Source organism: Ranitomeya variabilis, chromosome 1 (genome assembly GCF_051348905.1).
Source record: "Ranitomeya variabilis isolate aRanVar5 chromosome 1, aRanVar5.hap1, whole genome shotgun sequence".
In the NCBI taxonomy this organism is placed as follows: domain Eukaryota; kingdom Metazoa; phylum Chordata; class Amphibia; order Anura; family Dendrobatidae; genus Ranitomeya; species Ranitomeya variabilis.
In genome coordinates this window covers 614,754,924-614,773,152 of record NC_135232.1, presented here as the reverse complement: position 1 = coordinate 614,773,152, position 18,229 = coordinate 614,754,924, and the positions used below count along the sequence as shown (strand labels likewise).

The 18,229-nt window shown below is 47.8% G+C and overlaps 1 protein-coding gene across 1 annotated transcript; it reads left to right on the top strand.

Annotated features, from left to right (window-relative positions):
- The first annotated feature begins 3,224 nt into the window (after window positions 1–3,224).
- On the top strand, window positions 3,225–16,800 carry RTF1 (RTF1 homolog, Paf1/RNA polymerase II complex component). The gene is made up of 18 exons (XM_077260634.1): window positions 3,225–3,620; window positions 8,725–8,835; window positions 8,915–9,065; window positions 9,543–9,747; window positions 10,010–10,130; window positions 10,500–10,611; window positions 11,211–11,349; window positions 11,537–11,714; window positions 11,987–12,069; window positions 12,158–12,245; window positions 12,422–12,529; window positions 13,188–13,265; window positions 13,650–13,771; window positions 13,942–13,999; window positions 14,720–14,797; window positions 15,033–15,128; window positions 15,224–15,335; window positions 16,077–16,800. The coding sequence occupies exons 1-18, from the start codon at window positions 3,543–3,545 to the stop codon at window positions 16,181–16,183; spliced, it is 2,025 nt and encodes a 674-aa protein (XP_077116749.1). The 5' UTR covers window positions 3,225–3,542; the 3' UTR covers window positions 16,184–16,800.
- The last annotated feature ends 1,429 nt before the right edge of the window (window positions 16,801–18,229 follow it).

Sequence of the window (18,229 nt, the reverse complement as noted above, 5' to 3'; positions counted from 1 at the left end):
TTCTCCCATCTTGGTTGGTAGCGGAGGCACTAGCTTTCCCATCGCATTAGAGGTGAGGATCACCCGCTCCACCAAGAAGGAACAATCATTACTGGGGTGAGGAGCGATCACAGGAGCGGGATCGGTCAGTGGAGCCGGATCGGTCGGGAGAGCAGAATCGGCCAGGGGAGTAGGGGTGCCGTCCATACCTGCGCCTGATGTGATTCCACCGATGTCGCTCCGGTCCGTTGACAAGGACACTGGAATCGGCTGCAGCCCGGACCGCGGCTCTTCCGGAGTCGTTGCTGGATGTGGCTCCGCCCTCCATGGCTCCGTGGCTGGGATAGGTAAGCTCGGCTCCTCCACCGGCGGCTCCAAGGAGTTCAGGTCCTGCACCGGCGGTGGACGCGAGTCCGTCTCTGATGGGCAGGGGCAGGCCAGGATCACCTCGCTGTGGCTCGGGCACTTGCTGCTCATCGTCGCCATTGGGCATTCGGCGGCAACGCATGCACCTGGCTCCGCCATTTCTCCGAGGTCGAGCTCCTCCTTCACCTCGTTCCCGCCGTTGCAAGTCAGGGGGCGGTTCTCCTCTGCTGCTGGGTAGGTCGTCCTCTCGCAGCAGGAGTTGGAGGGGGCGGTCGCTACTTCTGGCGCCGCTTTGGTAGTCTCCTCCCATGGCACGCCCTTCTTCTTCCTCTGCGCTCCCTGTAACGCTGCAATGGCGACGACTTTTGGCGGGAACTTTTGGCGGTAAATGGCAACACACAGCCTTTGCAATAAAGTACAGTCCAAGCGCAATAAATCACAGTTCCAAGGCACACATGACCTGATTCTTCAGGCTTAAAGGGAACCTGTCACCACGTTTTTGGAAGATGGGATAAAAATAGCGTTAAATAGGGGCAGAGGTGGGCGTTACATTAGTGTGTGTGTTATGCGTTTATTACCCACCTAAGTTGCCGAAATAACTTTGCAAAGTCTCCGTTTTCGCCTGTCAATCAGGCTGGTCAGGTCACATGGGCGTGGTGTCTTCACCCAGATTTGGCGTAGTTTTCCGTTGGTGGCGTAGTGGTGTGCGCATGCCCAAAGTCCGGAATCCTCTTCCAGGGGATTTAAAATAGCGCGGTGTTCGTTATTGCATTGGTGATCGGTGGGCGCGGCCATCTTCCTTTGGCCGCGCGTGCGCAGAAGCGGCGCTCTGCTGGCCGCGGCTTCAGGAAAATGGCCGCCGCGATATCCATCTGCGCACGCGCGGCATCCCGCGGCCATTTCCCTGAAGCCGCGGCCAGCAGAGCGCCGCTTCTGCGCACGCGCGGCCAAAGGAAGATGGCCGCGCCCACCGATCACCAATGCAATAACGAACACCGCGCTATTTTAAATCCCCTGGAAGAGGATTCCGGACTTTGGGCATGCGCACACCACTACGCCACCAACGGAAAACTACGCCAAATCTGGGTGAAGACACCACGCCCATGTGACCTGACCAGCCTGATTGACAGGCGAAAACGGAGACTTTGCAAAGTTATTTCGGCAACTTAGGTGGGTAATAAACGCATAACACACACACTAATGTAACGCCCACCTCTGCCCCTATTTAACGCTATTTTTATCCCATCTTCCAAAAACGTGGTGACAGGTTCCCTTTAAGTAGATCCTGTTCGTGACGCCAAGTTGTAGCGCCCCCACTGCCGCAGGGCCGAGGGGTACCCGGTACCGGGCCTCTGAGTGTCTGTTCTGGGGTTGTCACGGTGGCTAGGCCCCGGTCCGTGACCCTGCCGTGGGCGCACAGTGTAGAGATGTGGATGGATGATGTTAGTGAGGCTGTAGTGGTGCGGTGCAGTAAATAACGAGGACACCAGGTTTGCAGTCTCTTTACCTCTTTACTGAAGATCTCTGAGTCCTCAGTCCGGAATCTGGATAACCAGGCTGCGCAAGTCCGGCCGGTCCAATAGCACCTCCAGAGTTCTCTTAGCAGGTGGAAATCTGTGCCTTCCTGCTAGCGCTAGGTGTTGTGGTCCTTCCCTGCTGTGCTTACGGAAAGTCCCCACAACTGTTGTGTCTGTTTCTTAAGTTCCCTCACAACTCGATTAGATGATGTTCTGCTAATCTTCCGTCCCTCCCTGATGTTCTGGTTGGGACGGCACCCGTTTGACGGGTAGGCTCGGAGCTCTTCCGGGACCCTAAAGTCGCCCCTCTCCACAGGTTGCCCCCTATGTCTGCATAGGTGATTTAAGTGAGACAGCCCGCCTTAGACTGACTGTCCTGCCGCTGTTTGGAGTATCGCTTGAAGCTGGATGCTGAAATACTCCCTCGGCGTTCCGGCCGCCGGTTGTGCGCCTCAGTAGGATGTTGCCTCGGTCTTACAGCACGACCCCTACTGGTATTTCTCCTTTTGCGTGATCTCGTTTCTCACTCAGCACAATCTATCTCGCTTCTAATCCTTCCTTGGGCACCGCCGCTATCCTGAGCAGGCACGGTCCCGTTACGTTCGTTCAAGTTGCCAAGCCTCTGTCAGGATCCCACCCCTGACAGAGACCCTACTGTATCTTCCCCCACAACACCCTCTGCCACAAGGTGTTGCCTGGTTCCAACCCAGTCCGCTTTCTGATCTAACTTCCTGCCTGACCCCCAGTTTACCCACTATGGTGGGGAGTGGCCTAGTGAATAGAACCCTTAGCTCCCCCCGGAGGCCCGACTGTGAAATGTATTGGTGTCTGTGATACCTGATCAGATGAACTCCTTCAGTGCCATCAGACGTACCATAGCTCCCCATAGTGGCAGAGCCACAGTACTGCAACGACCAGGACTCTGGGGCGCTGCATATACTGTGTGGCTGTGCTATATACTAGGTGGGCTGTTACTGTGTGGCTGTGCTATATACTGCGTGGGCTGTGTTATACACTATGTGGCTCCTATATACTACGTGGATATGTTACGTGGCCTCTGCTATATACTATTTGGCTGCTATATATAAATACATACATATTCTAGAATACCCGATGCATTAGACTCAGGCCACCATCTAGTACCTTATCATAATGAAGCTGCTCCATGGAAAATATAGGTGCTACAGAAAAACTATAGACATTTTTGAAATCAGGACAAAAAGATGACTGAGAAAAGTACAAAGTCACCTGCGATGATTACTTAAAACATTTGTTGTAGACCTGTGTAATAGACAGAAACTCAGGAAAAGGCTAAACTCCAGTCCAACGTGTAATACCACTACCTATCCAGAAGATGGCAGCACGTTCCCGCACGCCGAGGGGATCCATGTAGTCAGTCGATTGCTCTCGTCTGGCTCCACTAATAGCTATGATACAATCGCTACATTCCTACAGGTACAGAGAACTGAGGACGGATCACGTGTTTCCTCCCCAACGTTTTCGCAGAGAGGCACGTGATTCTGCGTCACGCCCGCGCTTGGATGCGTTCTTTCCTACGTATTGGCGTCACAATATCCAGGGGCGGGATACAACGATGAGGAATCGAACACATGCGCAGATGCGTCGTCAGTGCTGGTAGAGGTTCCGGCGCCGCGGCCGTGCTGCACACAAGCTGCAGTCATGGTGAAGAAGCGGAAGAACCGGATATTGATCGACTCTGACTCGGATGATAGCGGCAGCGACGACAACCTGGACCAGGTGGGCGACAGATGCTTTGTTATGGCCCGGGAGCGACCTGGGCCGAGTGCCCTTCTCCCGGGCCCGGCTGCTGGCGCTCAGGAGCCTTTATGTGGTCGCTGTGACTGTGGGCTCTGTGCACACACGCCGCTGTAGTGCCGCAGGAGAAATCCGCGAGGCGCTGCTAGCTCCTCCTGGCAGCGGCGGGCACAGAGCCCCGGAGTGAGGATAGCTGGGCACCGACCATTCATTGCCCAGGTGGCCCATCACACCCAGGGCGCTGCTAGTGTACCACATCCAGGACTGCCAGACTGCTGGTTGTTGTAGTGCTACTCGGGAGAGTGGAGGCTTAATCTGCCCTCACATTGTCTTCATTCATAGGGGTGAGACGACCTACCAGGCCTTGCCTCCGCTGGGACCCCCTTCCTGGGTAGCTGGGGGCTGCCTTGCCTCCGCTGGGACCCCCTTCCTGGGTAGCTGGGGGCTGCCTTGCCTCCGCTGGGACCCCCTTGCCGTGTAGCTGGGGGCTGCCTTTCCTCCGCTGGGACCCCCTTGCCGGGTGGCTGGGGACTGCCTTGCCTCCGCTTAGACCCCCTTGCTTGGTGCCTGGGGGCTGCCTTTCCTCTGCTGGGACCCCCTTGCCTGGGGGCTGCCTTTCCTCTGCTGGGACCCCCTTGCCTGGGGGCTGCCTTGCCTCTGCTGGGACCCCCTTGCCTGGGGGCTGCCTTGCCTCTGCTGGGACCCCCTTGCCTGGGGGCTGCCTTGCCTCTGCTGGGACCCCCTTGCCTGGGGGCTGCCTTGCCTCTGCTGGGACCCCCTTGCCTGGGGGCTGCCTTGCCTCTGCTGGGACCCCCTTGCCTGGGGGCTGCCTTGCCTCTGCTGGGACCCCCTTGCCTGGGGGCTGCCTTGCCTCTGCTGGGACCCCCTTGCCTGGGGGCTGCCTTGCCTCCGCTGGGACCCCCTTGCCTGGGGGCTGCCTTGCCTCCGCTGGGACCCCCTTGCCTGGGGGCTGCCTTGCCTCCGCTGGGACCCCCTTGCCTGGGGGCTGCCTTGCCTCCGCTGGGACCCCCTTGCTGGGTGCCTGGGGGCTGCCTTGCCTCTGCTGGGACCCCCTTGCTGGGTGCCTGGGGACTGCCTTGCCTGGGGGCTGCCTTGCCTCCGCTGGGACCCCCACAGTCCTGAGAACGAAGGTTCATTCATTCTGTCTGGGGCCACTGGCAGTCGTCTGGTGGTCAGCACTCCCATTTAATGACTAGGGCGAAGGTGTGAATGATCAGCCTATGTTGTCATGATTGGTGGGGTCCCAGCGGTCGGACGTTTATAACTCTGTGGCCATCCTCAAATTTAGGCCGGGGGCGTCTTTATCCAAGACGCAGATCGCTGTATGCTGCTGCTGGAATCACTGCGGTCTCATGAAAAATGATACAATGGAGGATTGTTTACTTAGTGAGGGCTATGTCATCACCTAATGATCGCTGGGTCTCACTTTTTAGAGCCCCATGATTTTGAGGATGAAAGCCCTTTTATAGTATTCCCTGCTCCTAGCTAGCCACTTTCTTTAGAATGGAACCAAGTTGACGAGGGTGACTGGAAATGCCCCTTTACGGTGGCTCAGTGGTTAGCACAGCAGCCTTGCAGCGCTGGAGTCCTGGGTTCTAATCCCACCTTGGACAACATCTGCAAGGAGTTTGTATGTTCTCCCCGTGTTTGTGTGAGTTTCCTCCGGGCACTCCGGTTTCCTCCCACATTCCAAAGACATACTGATAGGGAATTTAGATTGTGTGCAAACTGTAAAGCGCTGAGGAATATGTTAGCGCTATATAAAAATAAAGATTATTATTGCAGTAAATAGGTGAAAGGGGTGCGCTGTTATAACAGCTCTGCGTCTCCTTCAGTCTCTGAATTAGTAAGGGTCCCAGTGATCATCTCCCCCCCCCCCCCCCCCACCTATAATATTTATCAGTTAGTGGCTTTTAGCTTGATCTTAAGCAATGGTGATTTGATTGATGAACGATCTACAGCAGTGTTCCCCAACTCCAGTCCTCAAGACCCCACAACAGGTCATGTTTTCAGGATTTCCTTTAGTATTGCACAGGTGTTAATTTCATCACCCGCTCAAGCATTAATTCCATCGCCTGTGCAATACTAAGGAAATCCTGAAAACATGGCCTGTTGTGGGGTCTTGAGGACTGGAGTTTGGGAAACACTGATCTACAGGAAGATATTTCTTGAGCGAGCCTAGGTAGGTCCACCATGGTCTTCTCCGCCATTATCTTGATTGTATCAAGCCATCGGGTTACCGGTCTTCCTCTTTGCCTTGTTCCTTCCATTCTTCCGACAATGATGTCCTTCTGCTATAATAGAAGTGATCTATTTTCTACTTTCTAAAGGGCTCTTCCCATCAATAACATTTAAAGGGGTAATCCACTGCCACGCACTCCTACATCAGAGCAATCTTGTTACAACATCACACATCTGCCAGAGCGCATGCACAAATCACTGGTGTACGGGTCTGTAATGTTCTCTGCACCTGTCACTTCTGTTTGGGAAGTGAGTGGTATCTGATACCCTCACAGGATTAAAGGGGGCGGCTATGTGCACACGGCCAGTGAATGCTGTAGGTTGGACGCTGTGTACTTGTGCAGCGTTTAGATGTTACAGCATAGTGGTTTTTGGTGCGTTTTTTTTTTCTGTCCAATTCAATGGGTGAAAAAACTCAAAGAAGTGACATGCTCTAGGCCCAAAAAAAACGCTGCAAAGCACAAAATCCTGATGACAAAAAAAACAATGTGTGCATGACATTTCTGAAATCTTAGACATAGCTGGTATTGTAAAACGCAGCTGAAAACTAGCATAAAAAAGCCTAGTGTGAACATAGCCTATAAATGACTCTGTACTTGAGAATGAAGGGGGGGTTTATTAAGTAAATAGCAAAGTTTGATAAACAGTTACTTTGTAATTGTACCCAATAATGAGGATGAGGGAACGCCTAAAATGGTTATGACATCTGCATAAAAAATCTGCATCAGATTGGCAACATTGCTCCTAATCTGTTGCAGATTTTTCATGCAGATTTCATTAGGTTGAAATCTGCCGCTGTCCCTGCAGCAAAATCTGCATTAAATCACTTGCCAATTTCATTACACATTTTTGGTGCAAACGTATTGATGGAATATTTGCTGTGTGAATGTAGCCTACAGGCTGAGTAAGTCTGTACATGTTATCGGGGATTATAGAGTGATGGCATACTTCTTGGAGTGCTCCGACGTCTGATCTAGGAAAGAAGGGGCTGCTGTTCTAGGGTGGTGCAGCAGTTCCCCCATGTAATAGGTGATGGGGCGCTACCGTGCAGCACTTCATACTGTCACATTTTTTCCATTTGAGCTCTCAGAAATTGTCCTCTTTCCCATCAGAAAGTGATGGCATTCCCTAGTAGTACACCATTTTAGTACTGGAGGGCGGCAGTGTTGTCTGGATATTTCTTAAACGTGAGCCAGCCCTGCCCCATCTAATAGACGCTCATTCTCCTCTGCTACTAGATAGCTCACTCTGCGGAGTGTGAGCCGCTGGCACCCAAAATGAAGGGGATTGGAATTAGGATGCCAGTGGCGTGAGATAATCATCCATATGACCGTGGACAATGTCCTAATAAATGAATGGATGCTAAGATTTATGGCACTTTCTGTGTGGCAATTGTTATTGCCCTTAGATGGGAAAACATTATTATGGCACAGCATTGGCAACCCCATTGGATAGGTGACAACTGATCGCTGGGAACTACCACAGATCCTGAGAGCCTTAGCAGAGTCCCCTCTGAGAACGGTCGAATACGACCACCACTGCTCCAGTTAAGGTGTATGTGACTGCTGGAGGGGCCGAGCACTGTAACTTACCTACTTGGTACAGATCCCTTATGCCTTATCTATCCTTACACCACCAATGTTCATCAAAAACCCAAGAGGATACATTTTTCATTAAAAAATATTGTTCACCTAGGAAACCATTGTCAACATGGGATATATATGGGTATCCTGTATGAATTTCCAGAGCACTTTGGAGGATGGGCAAGGTTCCTGCTGCACATGGGTTGGAGGGTGGGATGGGGGAGAGGCTCCTGCTGCACAGGGGTCTAATGGTTGGGGGAGGCTCCTACTGCAGACATGCATCTTAAGGTACCTTCACACGAAACGACATTATAACGATATCGCTAGCAATCCGTGACGTTGCAGCGTCCTCGCTAGCGATATCGTTTCGTTTGACACGCAGCAGCGATCAGGATCCTGCTGTGATGTCGCTGGTCGCTGAATAAAGTCCAGAACTTTATTTGGTCGTCCGATCGCTGTGTATCGTTGTGTTTGAAAGCAAAAGCAACGATACCAGCGATATTTTACACTGGTAACCAGGGTAAACATCGGGTTACTAAGCGCAGGGCCGCGCTTAGTAACCCGATGTTTACCCTGGTTACTAGCGTAAAATGTAAAAAAAACAAACAGCACATACTCACATTGCGTCCCCTGCAGTCTGCTTCCTCCTCTGACTCAGCGCCGCAAAGTGAAAGTGAAAGCAGCACAGCGGTGACGTCACCGCTCTGCTCTCACTGTACGGCGCTCAGTCAGTCAGGAAGTGGACGCAGGGGGACGTGAATGTAAGTATGTGCTGTTTGTTTTTTTTAGATTTTACGCTGGTAACCAGGGTAAACATCGGGTTACTAAGCGCGGCCCTGCGCTTAGTTACCCGATGTTTACCCTGGTTACCAGGGGACCTCGGCATAGTTGATCGCTGGAGAGCGGTCTGTGTGACAGCTCTCCAGCGACCAAACAGCGACGCTGCAGCGATCGACATCGTTGTCGCTATCGCTGCAGCGTCGCTTCGTGTGAAGGTACCTTTACAGTCATACACCTGAAAATGCAGGAGGATGGAGGGCACTGCTGATTTTACTTATTTCTCAGCTTTTAGGTTTCTATTTTGTCAAATATTAAGTTATCTAAAAAAGAAAGTAATGGTGAAATTGCTGGGATATTGGATTTTTGTAATTTCTAGTTTTATTGTTCCTTTAAATAACTCCCTCCCCACCCTCCTTCTCCAAAAAATAAAAAAAGTGAATTGCGTTATTTTTGCCTCCTAGGAGTTGTTGTCCCTCGCTAAGCGGAAGAGGAGTGACTCTGAAGAGAAGGAACAGCCAGTGAGCAAACCTGCCGCAACCTCCGACTCTGAAACCTCCGACAGTGATGATGAAGTGAGGAGCTATAGCTCTTATTGTTTACGGCGCAGCACAACTAAAAAAAAATCTGACTTTTAAATTCTTCTTCGTATAGTGGACTGTCGGAGGAGTGAAAAATAAGAAAAAAGGAAAACCTGGAAAAGGACTTGACAAGAAAGCGTCCATGAAAAAGACGACTAACAAAGGTGCCTCCTCCGGGAGCTCCGGAAAGGACAGCTCGGGGGAGAGTTCTGCACCTGAAGAAGGTGAGTAGTAAGCTTCATAAGGGGGTATAAATCTGTGGAAATGGCTGCATTTTTACCATTATGCTGAGCTGATTTTGTACTTTTAAAGAGGTTGTCCAGGATTCAACGATTGATCTTTCTGTAGATTAGGTTGGTGAAGGTCCGACACCCTCTCTGACCAGGTGGTATACACACCAGGAGAGGGGGCTGTCACAGCTCTGTATTGTTCAGTGACTGCTGACAGGCACAGTTAGTCTATAGGTCATTAGTCCTACGCAAACCCTATATCAAGGTTTGCAGGATCACATATCTATGGCCTATCATTGTGTGATTGTGGTCCAACCACAATCAGGAGTGTGAAGGGGTCACTTGCATTAGGTTGAGCCCATATCCCCAAGGACCACACATCAGTAGGATCTTACTTGTAGATGTCCTTTTAAATATGACTTGTCTAAGGTAATTAAAGTTGCCCTATATTTTATGAAATGCTATTTCCAGGTGAAGTTTCAGACTCCGATAGTAACAGTTCTTCCTCGAGCTCGGATTCGGACTCCTCTTCAGAGGAAGAGGAGTTCTGTGATGGATATGGGGATGACCTTATGGGCGATGACGAGGACAGAGCGCGGCTGGAGCAGATGACCGAGAAGGAACGAGAGCAGGAGTTATTTAACCGGATTGAGAAACGAGAAGTGCTTAAAAGACGGTACGCTTATCTATACCTTACACCTTAGCTATATAAATAAAATTATTATTATATGTGTACAGGGTTGCGGAGGAAGGGAATGGTCTACTCATGCTGCTACATTCATTTGATGCTAGGCTGACGAAACTTAGAACATTTCTTAATGATGTCAAATAGCGCAAAAGTTGGTCCCCCTCCTAAATGGCAGTCTCCTATCGGAGCCTATGAATGGACAAGTCACTTTTTTAATTTCTCATGCTAAAAATTTTCATCTATGCTGTAGGTTTGAGATTAAAAAGAAGTTGAAAACTGCAAAGCGCAAGGAAAAGAAAGAGAAAAAGAAGAAGCACGATGAAGAGCAAGAAAAGAAAAAGCAAACGCAGATCCTGGAAGCTCAGGCTCAGGTACAAAGCCAATATCGACGCAACGTAATGGTGTGAAATATACATACTGTTAGGATTGGGCTCTGCTAGCTGCTGCGAGCTGTGATCCCAATTTGTACACTTGTCACTGCCTGGCTAGATTCTCATCTGCTTCTCTCAGTAGAGCATTGAGAAGTACAAGAGACTCTAGTCGGGAAAAGACTGCAATTAAATACATTTGGTGACATAATTGGCTAGGAGCGCTGAATCCTAGCAGTCTGTATATTACACACTTTTAGTATTCAGCATTGTCAAACATCTACCTTGAGTTAGAAGATCTTTTTTTTTTTTTTTTTTTTTTAATTTGAAATTAAAATTCCTTCTGTAATTTTTTTTTTAATTATAATGAAGGTTACGTCTCATAACAAGGAGAGACGCTCAAAGAGAGATGAGAAATTGGACAAGAAGTCCCAAGCTATGGAGGAATTGCGAGCGGAGAGAGAAAAGAGAAAGAACAAGACTGGTATGATGTTCCTCATATGTCCACAAGGATGTGTCGCACAAAAAAATTATTGGCGCCCGCTGGGAGTTGTAGTGGATGATAGGCGGTATTGTGGCTCAGTGGATAGCACAATTACTTTACATTCCTGTAGCTGAAACAGACAAGCACAAAGTCCATGAGGATTTTGTCCCAGTGTCTGCATGAGTTTCCTGTGGTGTTTTCTCCACCGTGCGCCCCTCTGCTTTACCAATTTATAATCCAATTTCGGTGGATAGATGAGAACTAATAGTTTGGAGTGAGGCTGACCACTGAGGCCTCTCACTGGTCAGAATGGGAATCCTGGCTCTACTACAAGAATGGAGGGAGCGGTGGTCTTGAATGTGCCGTATGATGTACTTATTACAGTCTGCTGGACTGTAGCTTTATATGACCCGCAGTCGCATTGTGTGAATGGAGCTCATATGTTTAACCACCGCTCCATTCACATCTGATTTTGGACCGCGAGTTCTAGCCATCGGTGATGGGTGCAATGGTTGCACCACCTCCAGTCTACCAACCACTGAGATGGTAGCAATATTTTATTATAATGGTAGACTAAATTTTTATTCTCTTTTCTGAAGCTGAGCTTATTGCTCGTAAGCAGCCTCTAAAGACGAGCGAGGTTTACTCCGATGATGAAGAGGAGGAGGAAGATGAGAAGTCTAGTGAGAAGAGTGACCGCTCCTCTAGATCGTCTTCGTCTTCTGAAGATGAGATGGAGTAAGTTTTCCATAGCTGCCATGAATAAGTGATGATCATTACATAATCAACCAGCAAATTGTAACCATACAGGTTGCTGTACTAAGTGTAAGGACGCGGTGGTCTCCATCAGTACTTCTCTGAGGATTTTCATAGAAATAAGATCTACATGAAAATTCTATAGTTTTAAAATAAAACTTTATTACAGAACCGAAGAAATTCCACCAAAGTCCTTACCCGTTTCCTTACCGGAAGAGCTGAATAAAGTCCGCCTGTCGCGCCATAAGTTGGAACGTTGGTGCCACATGCCCTTTTTCGCCAAGACCGTGTCTGGATGCTTTGTACGGATCGGAATCGGCAACCACAACAGCAAACCTGTGTACAGGGTAAGCCGTGTGTCCAGGCGCTGGAAATCACCATAAGGAAAGGGAATAAATAAAAGTAATACGTTCACCCCTTCCACCTTATCCTCCTTTGCCGTGGAGCCAGAAGTCAATCAGGAACCATGTGCCCAGTGAGCGAAAGGGCCAATCTGAGACCCCTTATGTCAGCTTTACCATGCACTCCCTTTAGAGTATTAATGCAGATGACTGGTGAGACAGCTCACACAGGGCACCTGTTCTGCACGGGTTTTATGTGTGAGGTCTTTCTTTCTCAGGTGGCCGAAATCACTGGTGTAGTGGAAACGGCAAAAGTTTACCAACTGGGCAGCACAAGGACAAACAAAGGTCTGCAGCTCAGGTAATGCCCCTCTGGACATGTGGCTTGTAAGGATTAGCGCCCCCCCCATCATATCTGTGACATGCTTCTGCTTCCATTTTTCTTTTAGACATGGGAATGACCAGAGAGTATTTCGACTAGAATTTGTGTCCAACCAGGAGTTCACAGAAAGTGAATTCATGAAGTGGAAGGAAGCTGTGAGTACAGCCTTTTTATTTCTCTCCCAAAGGTGTATTCTGTAATGAAGTGTTTTAGTCTGTTCTGTTAACACCAGAACCTGGCACAGTCTGTTCCAATAAGGTTTGCCATTTGCAAGGGTTACATTTTCCTATTTTTTTTTTTTTATTATTTAAACCCTCTTTCTGATACGTAGATGTTCTCAGCGAGCATGCAGCTCCCCACACTGGACGAGATTAACAAAAAAGAAGTAACGATTAAAGAGGCCATGAACTACAAGTTCAACGACCAGGACATTGAGGAAGTAAGTAGTCTGTATTTTGCCTATGCAGACTGAGATCTCTGATCTGGACCCACTCTTTCCACCCAAAACTTTGCTTGGGAACACCGCGACTCTGAGCATGTGCAGTGTGACCTGAAGCTCCAGTTATGTAGGTGGAGGTCCACTGCGCATGGTCGAAGTCACAGCGTTCACAAGCGGGCACTAATTAGTGTATAGGTGTTTATCCAGCGGTCAGGTTCCCTTTATAAGAGCAGCACGGCGAGCAGTGTTATGCCCCCCCTGCGTGTTAGATATCTTGTATGGAAGTGTAGTGGGGTATAGCCGGTTGCTGTCTTCTCCCAACTTCATCCCCGCTCTGGTCCACTACCTGCCGGATCACTCAGTGGTTACTTTGTGGAGCGGCGGTCACTTTCTGAATATTCTATGGCTAGAAAACCTCTACAACAATTGTAGTTTTTTGGGGGGTTTTTTCTGTTTTTTTTTTTTTTTTTTTTAAATTAACACTAAATTTCTTTTAGTATTGTGATTATATGAAGTTTAGTGTTGTCAATAGTAGGAGTCAGTGCTCCCAACGCTTGGGGAATGTTTGCAATGTCTTCCACCTGTCATGCAATATGTCTTTTTACTGTATCCTGTTATTTATGGCTCACCATTGCTGCGGTTCTTAAACCTGTTGCAGATTGTAAAAGAAAAGGAACGGTTTAGGAAAGCTCCCCCTAATTACGCCATGAAGAAAACCCAGCTCCTGAAAGATAAGGTATAACCATCACTTACTGATTAAACTTCCTAAAAGAAAGCAAGACTTTTTTTTTGTTAAAACAATGGGTATTTCCAGAAGATTTTCACATCACATGTAGCAAATAGTGAAATTGTCTGTATTATTATCCTGAAGCTCAAATCAATCTTTCCCTGAAATATGGTCTAGGCTGATTTATGAGCACATCAAAGTTCAGCTTTGATTCCCTAGTAACTCATTCTGTAGTCTTCCCTATACTGTGATACATAGAGGCTGCAGAAGCCAAAATAGCCAATATTTTTAATGATTTCTTGTTGCAAAAAAAAATAAAAAAAAATAAAAATGCATTTAATATAAAAAACAGCCCCAAAACCTTACTGGCTTTACAAATTGACATTGTTATAGGCCATGGCCGAGGAGGCTGGAGAACAGGATCGGGCTAAACGGATCCAAGACGAGCTAAATGAATTAGAGGAAAGGGCTGAAGCTCTAGATCGTCAACGTACAAAGAATATTTCTGCCATTAGGTGAGGATGAGTGATGGTCACTTCATTGGGTCGTATTTATCAAAACTATGTGACAGGAGATAAATGTCCCATCCAGTTATCACATTCAGTCTTGCGAGTGATCGCAAAAACACAAATATTTTATTCTTTACAAATCGATTTTGTATTTTACACTTTCTTGTTAATTGCAGCTACATTAATCAGAGGAACCGAGAGTGGAACATCGTGGAGTCTGAGAAGGCCTTAGTGGTGAGTTTACATTTGACTAATTCCTGACATTATCTTTTACAACATCTGCTACACTACTGCTGCATTCTGACAAGGTGGCTCTTTTAGTTATGCTCCTTGCACACACTGAAATAAACACTTATAAAATGTGCCCCTCCTACCGTGAAATCGCCAGGGAGGCGGGTCTTTCCCCCTTAATTAGACGCAGCACAGCCGTCATTCATACCCCCTTGGCGACGTGCGCCACCTCCTCAGCGTTGTTTGATTCTGTCCCGGAGCCTGCGCTGTTATGTTATCCCTTGGGCATGTGCAGCTAGCGCTGCCCGTCTTCTGACATCATTTGTTGTCAGGCTGACTGCGCCTGTGCGGCCGCGCTGCCTGAGATCCCGCCTGGCAGTGTCTTCTGATTTATTCACACTGCGGGGCTGGGATTCATGGGCATGCACAGTGCATATCTTCGCCTCTCGCTCATCTCCTTCCGCCTTCTTCAGACTGTGCGGCGTCATCTCATCCCTAATTGCATGGGCATGTATGTAAAATTTCTTATCTGTTGAAGACTGGTTTTGCACGTCTACTTTTCCCGGTCTGTGTATTGAGTCCCGTAGCAGCTGCAGGTCTTCTGATCCGGACTCAACAATCTAGGAATATACAAAGCTGTTGAGTTGGGATCAGAAGACCTGGCGTCGGTAGAAGACGGTGAGGCTTAGTGTTGTAGTTTGCTGACGGTACCTTCTTTTGCAGGCTGAGTCTCAGAGCATGAAGCAGCAGCAGATGGATCCCTTCACCAGGAGACAATGCAAACCTACGATGGTATCCAATGTAAGTGATCTTACAAAGTCGTCCTCTTCATTATCATTATAGGAAGCCAGTGACCTTTCAGGACATTACTCTAAGATGGTCACTGGTAATCTCTGATTGTTTGAAGCCTATAATAAGATTTGGGGTAAACATCTCATGTTTATCCTTCTGGACTAGTTATGTAATGGGTAATGGAAGAGCAAAGACCCCAAAATAAGCAGAAAAAAACATTAACCGGTTTCCCTTGAATTCCCAGTCCAGGGACCCTGCGGTACAGGCTGCTATCATAGCGCAGTTGAATGCCAAGTATGGATCAACGGGAAACCCCGAACCTGCTAAAGATAATTCAACAGTAAGAGCCCATCTCATGTCTCCTATCAGCGGTGCTCAGGACCACCTGGGCGAGATCTCTGTTCCCTGTAATCCGAATTCATCTTTATCTTCCAGAATGAAAGCAGAGATAAAGACGGCAACACAAAATCAACCAGCGACCTGTCAGAGGACCTATTTAAAGTGCATGACTTTGATGTGAAAATTGATTTACAAGTCCCCAGTTCAGGTACATGAATATAGTCTTTAAAGATGGTTTTCTGACAAATGTTTTTTGTTATATTTTCACAACTCTACGTTATAAAATTCTGTGAATTTCCTGTGGGTTCATGGTGCTCACTGCACCTCTAGATAAGTTTGTAAAATTGGGTCACTTGTGCCCAAACAGTGTAAACCCCCACATCAGGGACTCTGCAAACGAGACATGGTGTCCGCTATCGATTCAAGCTAAGAGATTGGTAAAATGAATGGTGTCTTTCAAAAGTACAGCTCAAGCACAGCTATGTAGATGGAAAAGAAAATCAAAAAAGTTATGGCTCTTGGGAAAAACAAAAATGTAAAATCACCAGGTCGTGAATTTCTGGAGGTTACCAATGACTTCAGCAGAGTGTGTCCAATGCAATGTCTTCCTGCTGCTGTTTACTGCCCTCCCCAGAAAAGCTTTGGCTGTGTTTCCCTGCACATTCAACTTTAAGGTCATCACAAATCGGGTGTGAGGAGCTCCCTGCTACAAAGCCAGAGCCTTAGAATGAGCTCACTGATGGAGTCTCAGTTAACTTTATCCATCCAGCAATAAAGTGCAAACGGTAGACATTTATATTTTTGAATGAAACCAAATTCTGATAATGATTTAAGTAATAAGAGTACAATATTTAATCCCTGAATGTGACAAAATACCCTTTTTTACCTTGTATTTACATGAACGAGAAAATAAATTCTCTAATATGTAATCCATATTACTTTTTTGTAGAATCCAAGTCTCTTGCTATCTCTTCAAAAGTGCCCGCTGCTAAGGACGGAGCACCCCGCAGATCATTGAACTTAGAGGACTACAAGAAAAGAAGAGGACTTATCTGAGATAATTTGGCCGCTGCTCCGGTCATTGCATGTTTCCATCGTGTTCCATCAGGTTTTCTTTTTTTCTTCGTTTTTTTTATTCCGTCTTCTATCTGTCTTCACCAGACTGGAGCAGCAGGCTGAAGAGAAGACTATACCACCTGAAAATAAAATTGTAAATAAACTGTATATATTATACACCATGTCTTTTCTTCTTCTGCCCCTTTTTGGATTGTGGATTTGTGACTGAGTTTACTCCTAAATTTTTTTTTTTTTTCCTTCCAACCTGGTCTTTTTTCGCTCCAGTATTACAAGGTATTTTAGCAATTAAGTGTGCAAAAAAAATAAATAAATAAAATCCAAACCAGACTGTGTAAGCACCCTATGGGTTTCCACACAGGATGAGCTGGTTTCATGTTTTACCAGCACCCTGCACTTTCCCAGAAGGAAAGATTTCGGAAGAACATGGCACTGCATTTTTGTTACAAAAGGAAGTTTGTTTTTCCTCCATCTTTATAAATATATTTTTATTTTTTTCAGCTGCAATCCATGATGTTTATGGCTGTTTAAACTTCTATTAGCTGTAAATAAATACCTACAACTGAAATGAAAATCCCATTAAATGAATGTTCTTACAATCGTGTGTTTTTTCTCTATTTGTATATTCAGGACACCGTGCTCAGCCGTTTCTGTATACTGTATACTTGGTGTTTGGCAGATGGATTTGGACATGCCCGATGCCGATCGGTACCTCCTCTGCGCACAAAGCACATGTGCAGGGAGACCCCGCTGTTTACAAACCTAGTGGGGAATTTATTAATTTAGAGAAGCTTGTATGCAAATTTTGGCATAACCCATATTGATAATCAACAAAAAAAGGCTCACATTTTTGTGCCTCTTTTCAGAAATTGTGAATCAAGTTGTTGGGAGTTCAGAAAGAAGGGGCTTAAAGGGAAGCTCTCTGAAGGTTTTTGCTCTTTAATCTAAGAGCAGTTTTGTATAGAGTGGGAGATCCTGATTCCAGTGCTGTAACTTATCAGGCTCTGTGATAGCGCAAACCATTGTATTGAATCTATCAGGAGGAGACTAACACTACAGGACTACATCTCACATGCTGAGCAGTCCAGCAAGTCTGTGTATCCCCGCCCCCAGCACTGATTAGTTGCATGCTGACATTATACACAGGAAGCTGCCATTCAGGGATCTGGGCGGAGATTTACATAGCTCAGTTTTCTCTAGTCACCTTCCACGACGGCATATGGAGGTTGTCTCTTGCCCTAATGGGGAACAGGAAACAGAGATGTTAAAAGGACCTCCCACTTGCCAGTGTCTTTCCTGTTCCCCTTTGGGACAGGGAGAGGTTTTTTTTCCATATGCTGTAGTGGCCGGCGGCTACAGTGTGTTTTTTCTTTATGCGGGTTTTACCTGCTTAGCCGGGCAGCTGGCGTCGCTCCGTGCCTCCCCTTATGCTGCTCCCGTCGTCCTGTACTCCAGGTACCTCGGGACCCCCTCCAGGCCTTCCACGAGGGTAAAGCAGGCCTGGATCCCCAGCCGGGATCCTCTCTGAGCTTCCCGGCTTCTTCCCCTCCATGCGGCTCGGCTCGGCGTTCCGGAAGTGACGTCAGCGGTCGCGCGCGCGTCACTTCCGGTTTTCGTATGCTCCCTGAAGCCGGTACTTCCGGGTTTCGCCGGCCGGCGTTGTCGGAGCAATGGCGTCCCACACATGGATACCGGAGGGGGAGGGGGAGATTCGGCCGCTGGAGGCAGGTGCTAGGAGCGCTCTCCATAAAAGCCTGCTGAACCACCACTGAGGTAAGACCAAATTCTTCAGTATGGACAGTTCCTTATGCCCTGCGTCTGCAGAGCCCAGCGCTGCCCCTGCTACTGTGAGTACGCAGGGACGGGATCCGGGAGGTAGTTCCCTTAGGGGGTTTAGCTCCTCACTCTTCTCTCCCTCTTTATTTCAGGGAGAAAGGTCTACCCTTAAAGCTAACTATAGGAAGAAGTGCCCGGTCTGTGCTGCTAAATTCCCTCCTAACTGGGATAAAAAGCTCTGTCAGCCATGCA